The sequence below is a fragment of the Parasteatoda tepidariorum genome, chromosome 10 (genome assembly GCF_982258835.1).
Source record: "Parasteatoda tepidariorum strain Cologne lab strain chromosome 10, Ptep-v5.0, whole genome shotgun sequence".
Taxonomy (NCBI): Eukaryota; Metazoa; Arthropoda; class Arachnida; order Araneae; family Theridiidae; genus Parasteatoda; species Parasteatoda tepidariorum.
This window is the reverse complement of record NC_141764.1, coordinates 27,625,860-27,639,619: the sequence shown is the minus strand read 5'-3', so window position 1 is coordinate 27,639,619 and position 13,760 is coordinate 27,625,860. Positions and strand designations below refer to the sequence as shown.

Here is a 13,760-nt window from a genome sequence, read left to right as displayed (position 1 = left end):
AAAATGAAAGCGATAACTGAGAAGAGTTTTCCATATTTTCAGTAATGAGAGTTCTAATCATAATTTTTAATTAACTATAATGAGAGTAATTAATTAAAAATGGATATGTTTTTTTGAAATTTTTCACTTTTAATCTAATTAATTGAAGTGCAAAACATTTCCAACTGTCCAAACATATAAAAATTTTCTAATACAATATACCTAACTGTAATTGCATTATTGAATAGTAAATGCAACAAAGTAGCATGATTAATACTATGAAACACAGAGTTAATTTAGATAAAAGTTAAAACGAATGCTCTGTCTTTTCAGAAATAACATGAAATTAGAATAATTATTAGCAAGGTAACAAATAATTATAATCAAATTAAGTTAAGTGCATATATTTCACTGTCAGAGTCATTTAATTGTAAAAGAAATTCAAACAGTCGCCAAAACACGATAAAAAATGTTTGATGATGTTATTAATATTTTTTTCAGAAATTTATTTCGTCTACTATTTGTAATAATTTATTTTAGTATATAAATGTATAAATTCTCGTTAAGTATAAAAGCAAATTATAAAGTAGTTGTAGTTTTAAAAAAGAAGCAAAGTGGAATATTTTGATTAATTCTGACGTACACAAGCTTTTAAGCCTCCCATTCCTTTTAAAATATTTAATAATTTTTAAAAAAAACTATATGACATCTTTAAAAAACATTTTTTAAATTTGTTGCATTTGCTAAAATTATATTTTTACTTTCACTTAACTGATAATTTTTGACCCTAGGGAAATATAAGTACACATGAATTACTTAACCTTTTTAAATCGCATAAATACGTTTATTGTAATTTGTTAATAATTAATAATATTTGCTTCACAATCTATCCATTTTAACCTCAAAAAATGCTGAATGATTATGACAAATGTTAAACGAAGCGAATGAAAAGTCATTATTCTAGCAAGTATATTAGAATAACTTTTAAATTAGACGTAAAAACGTACATGCTTTGAAAAATAAGTTATCTAACTAGGATTAATCTCTTGCATTAAGGTGCGCCACAATTTGTCTCAAAATACGCCATGATGACAGCCAGAAAAGGTGAAAAAGCGACGATGGAATGCATAGCTGTTGGCGACAAACACATGTCATTTTCGTGGAAGAAAAATGGGGCTCATCTAGACGCAACAACTGAAACAAGGTAAGTATTTTCTTCCTCAGTTCTTCTATATATTTTCCTAGTTTAATTAAAGTTTGAAGATAATTAGTTTAATTTTTCTTCTATTTCTAAATTAAAGTTAAAAATTGCTAAAGTGAAAATTATATGAAATAAGTCCACTCTGAGATTTATTTAAATTTGTTTGAGAAAAAAAAACGTAATTTACAAACAAGACAAAGGGTTATTATCTTCTTAATTTTTAAAACTAAAACAAATTTTCACTTAATTACTTATATTTATGTTGTTTAATATGCTTATATTATTATAAAGGTGGTATCATGACCATTTTATTAAACCGCCATTTAGTGGCGACTAGAAAGATTTACTACCAATTGTTTTACACAGCGTGCTAAGCAAACGTGACGCACCGTCTCACTTAATACGGCGGTGCGGTCACGTTTGCTTACTTTTGGTCACGTTTAGTCACGTTTGATTGGCACCCAAAGAAGTGATGTCCCACATAATTGCATCACTTTTGATTTTAATGTCTTAATTTTTATTAACAAATATGCCCATTCAAAATTTTCAACCCATGCCTTAGGTAAGTTTATTATGTAAATTCAGAGTACGATTTTCATGTTTAAAATTTCCTTTACAAACTATTACCATATTCCTTATGTAAGGTTATTAAATAAATTACACGTTAGATTAAAGTTTTCAAGTCAACAAATTCGCATACTTTAATTTCTTTATTCATTTCTTAGTTAAGATTATTAACATCCTTTCCGAATAAGATTTATATCATAACTTATATTAAGAAACATGCATACTTTAAATTTTCAAATAATTTCGTAAATAAGGCTATTGTGTAGATTCTTAGAGTTCAATTCCTTATGAATTTTTTGACTGTTTCTTGACATTTTAAACTTTATATTAAAGAACTTAAATCAGAAATTTATGATATATTTCTACTTTCAAAAAAATATTCGCTTTAAGTTATTATAAAAAATTTTAACCAATTTTAAGAGATTTTTTATTAGATTAAATACTAAATACTTACATTTTTAATTTAAACTAATATTAAATATTTATATTTTATATTTTTAAAATGTAATTAGGAAACATGCCACTATGGTAGCAATTTTTTTTCTCCTAGAGGAAAAAATTCTTTTTGAGAATAATTTGTGAGGTACACTCTATGCTACAAATTTAACAAATACACAGTAAAAAAAAGGGTAAATTTACAGTAATAGACTGTCAGCTAGTGCGCCAGTATAAAACGGTTCATTTCACATAAAAAATACTGTTATAAAGCCTTTAAAACTATATCGACTTTCTCGTATATCAATTCCTTGGCAATTTACCACATTGAAAAATTATATCTAACGACATATAATTATCAGGTTGAGTATCAATTTGACAATGTATTTTAATCACAATTTTATTTGTATATTGTTCTAAACTACAAAGCAATTCCTGAAAAGTGAGAAAAGGCATAGAAAATAGTCGTGAAATGATTTAGAAAAAGATAAATTTATCTTACGGTAAGTAAAACTGCACGGCGAAAACTGGAACTTGAATTGACAATTTTGGTTTATTTACGATTAGGATGAAGAATTTAGAAAAACATTTTTGAAAAACTCTTTAAAATTGCCAAATATTCGGAAAAAAGTCTGTTAGAAAACGAGAATTTTATGCAGATGATTAAAAACAGAAAAAAAAATGTATTTATCTTCAAACAGTTTTTTCTGTAAAAAGCATGTTTTTTTTTCTTTTTTTTGTGGAATTTTTTTTTACAGTGTACCAGTTTCATATTTATAAGTACCACTTTTAGGTATTCTCAAACAACAGAAGAGACACCATTAGGCGGCAGGTCCATATTAGTTATTGATAAAGTAGAGAAAAAAGACTCAGCTTTGTTCACATGCGATGCAATTAATGAATATGGCGATGATTCCAAGAATATCCAACTCACAATTCAAGGTAATGAATTCTTTTTTTCACGCCAATGAATATTTCATACATGAGTGATACTAATGACTGCTTTCTTTTTGAAATACACCCTGTAACTTTTCTTTTCTTTTCCTTTTTTCCATTCCTTATACGCCCTTAAGATAAAAATTACAACTATTTTTATATAAAAATTCTTGCTAACATGTAAAAAATTGATGACATTCTTTCTTAATTAAATTAACTTTGTTAATTGTTAATCGTCCTTATTAATTTAATACAAATGTTTTTATGTTTATCACAAGTAATAATAGTGTGGATTAAGAGATGAAATTTAAAAATGAAATTGTGCCAAAAAGCATTCGTGAATCAAACTTAATTAAAAATTAACTTGCTCATCTATTACTTAAATAAAGATCCAAAAGGGAAGAAGGAAATATACATTTTCTTAAAATTGTTTTTAAACAGAAATTTTTTTAACAAAATCCATGAAATATTTTATTTACATTTCAATTTCAACAGAAACGTTTGCAATGAGCTTCGTGATAAGATATTTGAAAATTTTTAAAAATTAAAGTTGTCAAAAAACAAAAAAAAATTTTAAGTAAATTCATTCAGCTCTGAATACTAATCTAAAAACTAAAAATCTAAAAACTACAATAAAATCTAAAAACTACAAGTCTCTCATAATTATATTTAAAGTAAAATAAACTATTTAACTTTCATGAAATATATATCTATATTTCAATCCTATCACCACGCAGTCATTAAAGTTGAAACTAAATGCTACATAGTTTACATTGTCAGGAATTTTTATAGAAAGAAATTTTTAATTAATAATTTATTTAGTTATCTTGTCCATCAAGGGTCTTTAGGTTCGTAGCAGAGTGCTCCAACTACCATACTTGTGCAAGACAGTCCAGGAAGAATCAGGAAGCTTCCTTGCACACTTAATTCACTTAAAAAGCTTTTAAACATAAGCAAAAGGTGAAATTAACATTACGGATTTCTTGACTTCGTATCATTGAAATTGGAAATTGGTATTTCATGTGGTGGTCACAATAAAAAGCTAACTCACCCAGAACTCTGTAGTACAATTGTTGCTGTTGCATCCTACTACGAACTTGGAGGTTCTAGGTTCAAATCCTGCCTTCAGCCAACGAGCAGTTCTCTCCCATATTTCTTCCTACATGTCAAGTTTGAGACCATAAATTTTGTTCAAAATTGCGTTTATGCCATTTTACTTTTGAATACATTTAGTATGTGCCATGCCTTAAAGCATCGCGATAAAATTGCCAATTTTTTCCATATTCAACCAAAGTTTATCACATATTTTAAAACCAAATTTTATTGTTAACTATAAAACCAGTACAAAAAGCGTTTTGGTAAAAATTAGCGAACTTCCTGGTGTTCCCAAATATAGCCAGAAACACGATAAATTCTTGATATTTTCTAGTAGCTTTAATTGTATTTCTTTTCCAAGTATTTTCTGCTTGTAGTTTATGTTTCATAGGAAATAACATATTTCAGTGCAAACAAAAGACTCAATTTTGCTTAGTTTTCTCTCTTAACTGGTCCCAATAGTTGTAGTTGTAATATATAGTAAAATATATTGATTATGGTAATAATTGATAGTTGTTTATTGAATGTAGATATTCCTGACGCTCCTCAAAAAACAGAAGTGCATGACGTGTCTAGTCGTAGTGTCCGTGTGTCATGGAGCAAACCATTTGACGGGAATTCTCCCATTCTCCAATATACAGTCATGTGGAGACAGCTGGAAGGTATAATACAACCGTTGTGTGTTATTTAATATTAATGTCTGTATGATTGGTCCAAATCAAGAAATTCAAAAGCCCACTTACCTTAATTCTCTACGAGTCCCATAAACCTATCACATTTCTCAATAAACACTTTTTTTCTATTTCAGTCTGTTTAATTTTTCTTTATTTTTAGCAGCTTTATCTTATAATTTTGTTTTATTTTTCACATTAAACGCAGAAAAGCGTTCAGATTGTGCGCAGTATAGCCACTTCTGACTCTTGTGCTTCAACTTTTTCATCCAGGCAAGCAATTAGTGAACACTACAATAAGATTCCTTGGTAATAAAATTGAAATGCTGATCAAAACAAATTACGAATGTAACTGTTGGAAATGGAAATTTTAACATTGTATGTTAAGTTATGAAAGATAATCAAAAACTTGATACATTGATACTTTCCATTTTTTAATTTCATGCATATTTTTTGTGCTTTTAATTCTTTAAAAATAATTTAATTTGAAAATTTAGTTAAAAAGACCAAATTTTTTTCTTCGTCTGTCTGGTTTATAAAACATTAAAAAAAAAACAGAAAAAATCTGGGATTTTTTTTACAAATTAGAGAAAACTAAAATTATTTATAAAATATTTCCAATTTAAAAATTAACTTTGAAAATATCAAGGCGGCTATAACTAGCTTTGTACTCATATGTTTGCTTTAAATTTTAGAGGTATCAACGTAAAAAATAACAATAATGGTAAGTATCAATTTTTTATAATAAATTACTCTTCGTATCATTTATCTCACTTTAGTTTACACAGGTTCAACCGCTGTTATAAATTCTTTAATGCTCCGTTGTAAATATTAGCAAAATAACTGAACTGTAAGTAATGAAATGTATGATTAATGATGAAGAAACAAAGAAAAAATAAAATGATGGGGGGATGATATTTATGATACTTAAAGAACAGTCATCAAGCTTATCACGATTAATCATTAGGCCTAAAAAAAGAACTTTCCAGTAAAAGAAAAAAGTTTAAGCCAAAATGTGAAATTTATATTATTAACCTTATTGAGAAAAACAAAGACTTTTCCTGAATATTTTGTTAATGAAAGGATATTGCTTTGTTTAGTGAGATTTTTTTTTAAGAAACGGATGATTGTTTCATAGCTTGAATATTTTATAAAAAAGGATGCAAACTATTTTTAATCAGTTTATAAAGAAAATATTTTTAAGTTTAGTTAATAACAATTTCTCATAAAAATTAAGTTTAAAACTATACCTGTAAATAAAGCTTTTTGATTTTTTTTTCGTTCATTTTGTGAAGCAGCTTTTTTCCTTCAAAACAAGCCAAGTTTAGTTTATTATGGTTTTCATGAGCCAGAGCTCAATTACATAGACCTGTAAGTATTCTCTGTAATTATGTAACTCTATGTAACTATGTATCAAAGAATTTTCATTATACTAATTTTTGCTTAGTGATGGGAAATCTGTGTTATTGCTGCCAATCCATCATAATATAATGCCGGTTAGATTTGGTCCTGTCCTGGCTATATGAAACAATAAACAAAATGCTACTGGAAGTCGTTCAGTATAAAACCCAGTCAATCAAATAAGTTCCTGGGAGAAGCTATAGAATACTATAGATACTACTATAGGATACTATCTATATATATATATTTCTCTTACACGGATACTAGGATATCTATAGGATATCGATAGGATATCTATATTTTCTATTCTATAGGATACTATCTTATATATATATTTCTTTTCCGCCTGTGGCAACGTTTGCTTTGTTTTGTTTACGTTACTATTTCTCTTACACGGCGACAAAAGAAAGCCTCATTACAACTCCCCGAATGGCAACGCTAGAAAATCGACCAATGATTGCCGCTAAAAATGTCACATGCCAAATCTAGCTGAGGTGGCTCAACATATAGCGCTTTTAAAAATGGAAATTGAAATAACCATTCCATCAAATGTGATCTCTTCCGAAATTCACCCTATCAGCTGCGGCAATCTCATACTATTAAGCTAGGCAGAAGTGAGTAGTCTTTGCCGATAGATCTCTATTTTAGTATTTCGTCGAAAGCGCTTTTTTAACGAATTTATTTATTACGAATTTATTTGACGATTTTTTATTTATATCACGAATTTATTTGTTTTATTATTGTTATTAGTTATTCATTGAAAAATGAGTCTCGTCGTGCTGTTACGCTTTAAGATTTTATACTATAGCACATTTTTAATAGGTTTAACGAATTACGTGTCACTTATTTGAATTCAAATTTATCTTAACGACTTAGTATTTACTAAAAAGATGTAATTTCTTTTTTAAAAAAAAGTTGTTATATGGATTTGAATGATTGTTTCGAATTCTTAGAATTTTGTGCATTTGCAATATACCTAAGCTAGTAGCGAGCGAAGCGAGCTTGGTTTGCGAAGCAAACCATATAAGATTGCGTAGCAATTTTCGGGGGTTGGAGAACGTTAGCGAGCAGGGGGCGCAGCCCACAAGTAGTTACTATTAGAGATCTACGATATATACTCTTCAATGCTAAAACAAATGATTCAATATCATAAGAATTATAAAATTCCGGAAATTTTTTGTTCCCTCTATTTCCAAATAGTATCACATTTCTGAATAAATTTCATGTTACGACATAACTTAATATTAGAGATACCATAAAAGTTCGGAAAAAATATTATCGTGCCACATTTCTCTTACTGTGCCATATTTCTGAAAAAGTACATGCTAAAAAATAATTTTATATTCTAGATAGCTTAAAATGATTATATTACACTTTAGAAAAAGTCATTTGCTAAAATGTAGTTTAATATTACAGGTAACATTAAAGTTCGGAAATATATTTCAGTCCTCTCTATTTTGTAATACATCACACTTCTGAAACATGATTTAATACTAGAGATACTATTAAAGTTCGGAAATACTTTTAATAACTCTATTTTTGTTATAGTGACATATTTCTCCAAAAGTATATGTTAAAACATGATTTAATATTTTGGGCAGCCATAAAGTTCGGAAATACTTTTATAAAGTATATTTTATGATTATGTTACATTTCTGAAAAAGTCTTTTACCAAAATATGATTTTATTATCGGTAACATTAAATCTCGGAAGTATTTTTATTCCCTCTGTTTAATGATAGCATCACACTTCTGAAAAAGTTTCATGTTAAAACATGATTTAATACTAGTGACACTATTAAAGTTGACAAATACTTTTAACAAGTATTTGGTTTCATGGCCATATTTTTCTGCAAAAGTAAATGCTAAAACATGATTTAATATTTTAGGAATCCTTAAAGTTCGGAAATACTTTTTAAAATTAAATTTTATGATTATGTTACATTTCTGAAAAGTTCCTTGCTAAAACGTGATTTAATACTAGCGACACTATTAAAGTTCTGAAATACTTTTAATAAATATTTTGTTTCATTGTCATATTTTTCTGCAAAAGTGCATGATTTAATATTTAAGGAATCCTTAAAGTTCGGAAATACTTTTAAAAACTAAATTTTATGATTATGTTACCTTTCTGAAAAACTCTTCGCTAAAACATGATTTAATATTATGGGCAAAGCTAAATCTCTTTTATACTTTCACTCGTTCTATTTTGTAATAGTATTTTAAGCTAAGAAAATAATAATAGCTGAACAATAAACTGTTTCTCAGGTATTTAGTTACTTTTTAAACTTCTTTCGCCCTAAAACAAATTCTCCAACACGGGTGTGAAAAGAAACTCATAAGTATGTCCCCAGGCGAAAAGGAATAAATCTATGTAATTCCCACAGAAAGGGGAGGTAACATTATTACTTTCCTTTTTTTCCGCAGGTCAAGTCAGTGGAGGTCCCCTGACAGTTCCAGGCAGTGAAACATCCCTTGTAATTCGAGGATTAAAACCAAAGAACCGTTATTTTTTCCGCGTGAAGTGTGAAAATTCTCTCGGGGAAAGCCAATTTGGACCAGAAGTAGCAGCTACAACACTGGAAGAACGTAGGTATAAAGTCTTTTGGATGCTACGTCAAAGACGCTGTAGTAGTTAGAAAAATAATAATTACCGATTTATATTTTTTTCTCCAATTAATTTTCTTTAACTATAGATGTTTCATCTTGGAAACAGCTGAGTTTATTAATTAGATTTTACTTTTTTTATGGCAACAGGATACCCCTCAGGGGTCTGTTTAGAAGAAATTTGGGTCCATTAACAGACCCTTCACAAAATATCTTTTCATAAAAACGGACCCTTCACAAAATGATTTTTCTTTTAATCAGACCCTTCACATATTTGTTTATCTTCATTATTGTTTTGTTAATCGAATAAACCCTTCCCAGGGCAGAAAATAAGAAAGATGGGTGCAAACGAATTAAGTTTTGTCTTCGACAGACGATTCTTCCATTATTCGTCCGAAATGAATATTCAGTGTTCAGCAGTATAGACTAAATATCAAATATTTGTATGTTGCATCTCTAATTTAGAAGCAGCAATTGCTGTTTATTTTTGAAAATTTACTTTTTTTATTATAATTTTACAGTGCCGAGGGTAATCTTACATCGATTTACAATTTAAAAACTCCTTCAAAAAGTTTTTTGCAGTAACCAGACCCCATTTGCACAAATTCATAAAAGCGGACCTTGGTTGAAAGAATGTGAATAATTTTTTCACAATTTCACGAAAACCGGACCTTTCACAAAATGTCTGGACAGACCCCTGCCCTTCATGAGCCATGAGAGCTCAAGCGATGGAGCATTCGCATTCCAAAGAAGTAAACCGGGTTCGAATACCAGCGATGGTTGTTCGAAACAAATTCCGCATCCCGCTTACACCAACCTCAGAGATGACGTAAAAATATCATCAGTGGTAAACGGATCATGAGTTAAAGTCCCCCTGCCATCAGGCTAACCGTGGGTTTTCGTGGTTTTCCCCTCAATGTAATTCAAATGCTCATTAGTTCAATCAAAATGTGCTCCATGAAGGCAAATTTCTCCCATTACTTGATCCTGGATTTCTCTTGTCTTCTGGATTAGGTTCGAAATTATTTGGCTACGGAGGTGAACGTTAGTAGTCGTAAACCCAAAAAATTGGTACGGCAGTTCAAAGACCGTTATAAAATAAAAAATAACGTTTATTTCGTCATATTTCTCATTTAATTTTCTAAGCTATTAATTAATATTTATTTATTTCATAAACATTTCATAACAAATACTTACAAATAATTTTTTGAAATTTATATGCGTACTTTTATTTCAGTGAAAGTTAAAATAGATGACATAAAACTTCAGTGTTAGATACATAAAAAAAATTTGGAAAAAAAAGAACTAAATATATTTGGAAACTTCTACTTTAGTTTCTATGCTCCACATTTACATAACAAAAGGAGAAAGTTTTAATATTCTTATCTTTAGTGCTTCCTTAAATATTTAATAATATTTCTCAAGAAACAAAGAAACCTTTAGTACGATAAAACGAAAGAATGCTTCTGTCCGGAAAAATGTAATATTCATGACACATTCTTGTGATCTTTCTGAAACATCTTCATTCAACGGTTAGAATTGTTTCACGAAAATTATATTTCCAACTTATAAATGATTCCATCATCTTTAAGCTACGATACATATATCTAATTGAAATATAGACTTACCATTAAATTCAGACAGGTATTCCCGTCTGTCATATGTCTGAGATCGTTGTAATTGCTCTTTAATGATTGAAGACTTAATATTTTAAGCGAATGAGATGTATTTTAAAAATTTACTCAATTTTGGGAATGTAATATACTCAAAGTTGTATTTAGATATATATATTTCACTTGTAAAATTTATATAACTCATTTACATTAGGTCTTTTATTTTAGTTAATCGAGTAAAAAATGAATTATTTTGATTAAAATACGGTTTAATTTATCATATTGTTTTTGGATCAGCTTTCGTATAAGCATCAAGCACGATTAATTCAATTGAACGGCGATTGTAAATTATTTTCCCGTGAAATATTTAAAAACTAATCAGCCATATGCAATCAATTGTTTTTAATAATTAACATGTTGTGTAAGTTAATGTCGTTAGGATAAGAAAGCATATTGTTGATTAAATTTAGTGTCTGAATAATAAGTGATTCCCGAAAATAGATTCTGATAGTATTACTATTTTATTATTTCATTTATGGTGAACTAAGTATAGTACTACATAGTATAATTTTTGGGAAAATTTAAAAAGTTTTGCTATTGTCCAGAGTTCCGTTGCAAAAGTTTTAACTGCGGTCACTTTGTCAAAAAGTAAAAATTTGTAACAATTGAAAAACTGATTGAAGCAAATAATATTAATAATTTATTTTCAATTATTTCTCAAAATACGGTAAACATTATACGGTTCGTTTCTGAGACAGAGGAAAATTTTAAGAAACAAGTGTAAAAATTTTAATTAAAACATTCATAATAATTTCATATTTATGTTTATGAGATTTTAAAATGCATAGAGTTTGATTATTTCATTAATTACATAGGAAAAATTATAAAATGCAGCAACAAAAAAGTAGAGGTCCGGCAACGACTGCATACATTTTTTTTTATCGACATTTGATATTTCAGTTGCCCAGTAGCCAGTGGCGACTAAAGGAGCTTGTTTTTGCCTCAAAGCTGTAGTACAACAAATGCTTCTTAGTTCAGTTACAAAATAACCCTCTAAACTAAATTTTAGTGCTGAATTTTCCTTGCATTTATTTTTTTTCTAGCAGTTGTCCTCTCAGTTACATCATTAAGTTTATGAGAACAAGTGAAAAAGGCTATCTTTTCTAAACATTTCAATCTATTTTTTATATCTTTACTAAAATTTATCTCAGGGAGTCGGCATTTAACTTAGTCTACAACCTAATTTAATTGTACTTTTTGTCATTAATACACAGAAAAAATGTAAGGTTACAACTATCAGAATATGGTAAAATTTACCATGTTTCTCGCTTTATGGGAACACAAAAAAGATCGATAATTTTTACTGATACTCTTTGGTAATGATTTTTTTAAATAAAGAGTAACATAATTATGTTTAATAATTATTATATAGTATTAAAATATAAATAGATATTTTATTTAAATATATAAAAATATATAGATATATATATATATATTTTTATTGTTTAAAACAAATGAAGATATCTACATTATGGTATACAATTTTGGTGCATAGAAAACTAAACAAACCAAAAATTGCTTAAAATCATACTTGCATGATATTCAAATATATTTTTCAGTTCTTTGCTTGCATAGTCACCACTTTAATAACAACTATTGCAAATTTTTGGAATTTTATCCCTATTATATTTATCTAAATGAAACTTGAATTATTTTTTCAGCCATATTATATTTGTTATATATATTCATAATGTTATTATGCTAATTATGTTCTGCTTTTGTATGGTGGATGCAATTTTGTGTTTTGTTACAGCTCCCAGAAGAACACCTCATGGCATTAAAGCTTTTCCCCTCTCTTCAAGATCAATCAACATCACGTGGCAAGTGAGTGAAGAAAAAGTTTTTATAATATAAAAAGTCCTGGGAGCTAGTGACCGGCTAAACTGGGGTTTGAATCCCGGGATCGTCAGCAAAATATTTTATTCATTTCACGAACACATAAAGTGTTCAGTTCAGTGTTTCAGTGTGTTACCAATGACTCTAGATGTCAAAAATGGAAGCACTACAGAGCTGCTTAACACAAAAAGTATAGTATTTCTCATCTCTCAAGATAGGTGGCAGTATCACTTTAGCTATTAAAGCCACGTACTATGATTCATTTGACAAAACTAAACTGAACTACAAACAAACTGCAATATTTATTTACAAACGAAAAGCAAACATGACCAAAGTCCAGTTAAATTTCAATTTTACGGTTTTGAAATCATGCTAGCTGTAAATGGTTACAAAACCGTATATTATATTCACGAGATTTTAATCAAACTACCTGCAAGCGATTTAAAAACTGTAAATTCGATTCTCATACAATACAATATTTTCTCCATTTCCTTCAATACATAAGAAGTTTCCAGTGTCCTGCACTCCCCAATTAATGACCTTTTACCAATAAAACACGATACTTTTATTCACTGGTAGATGGCAGCACCATTAGACTACTTAACACGAAAAAGCATAGTATTTCCAATCTGTTACTATAAGTGAAATAATCAGATCTAATTAAACCACATTCAATAGTTTATTTGATATCCAATGGTAAGTTAAATTTCTTTTTTGTGATTTTTAAACCATTCTAGTTGTAAATGGTTAAAAAGACCGTTTAATTTTGTATTCGTGTATTGTCATCAAAACCGTAAATGCAAAAAAAATTTCATAACTGTAAACTTTGCAGTAGACAGATTAAGGGTGCCAATACTTTTTATGGTACTCAATACAATGTTGCATTAAGGGTGCCAATACTTTTTAGCGTAACTTAATTTGGAATTTTTTGCAGTTTCATCTTCTATTTAAAATTAAGTCTGATTCGATTTTGTAAAGATAAAATTTTAGAAAAAACAACTCTTCGGAAGGGGATCAAAATTTTAAAAAATTCTGCTACATCTTGAAAAATTGAAAACTATGCATAAAATTATTCCAACGATTTAAATTTAAAACTTATTGCAGTTTTCCAAAAAAAATGTATTAGCTCACTTTAACTAATTTATTGATTAGTGAAAATTTTTCATTCAAACGTTTTTAAGGGAATTCTAAATTTTATAGCCTTAAAAAAGACTTTGATAGACTTTTTTTTCAACAGAAAACATTAGATTGTTTCGTTGTTAAGATTAAATCGGAATATTTTATTATTAGATTTCAAACTTTATATAGAATATTTTGAAGAGTTTTAATTTTTGATTCTAAGATATAAAAATATCAGAGA

General features: G+C 28.3%; 1 protein-coding gene across 1 annotated transcript in view; it reads left to right on the top strand.

Moving 5' to 3' along the window:
• LOC107446015 (cell adhesion molecule Dscam1) overlaps nt 1-13,760 on the top strand; it is a 195,532-nt gene that overhangs the window by 140,659 nt on the left and 41,113 nt on the right. Inside the window, exons 12-16 of the mRNA XM_043052767.3 lie at nt 1,036-1,183; nt 2,976-3,124; nt 4,744-4,875; nt 8,712-8,873; nt 12,318-12,388. Coding sequence (XP_042908701.3) covers nt 1,036-1,183; nt 2,976-3,124; nt 4,744-4,875; nt 8,712-8,873; nt 12,318-12,388 — 662 coding nt within the window. The remainder of the gene's footprint in view (nt 1-1,035; nt 1,184-2,975; nt 3,125-4,743; nt 4,876-8,711; nt 8,874-12,317; nt 12,389-13,760) is intronic.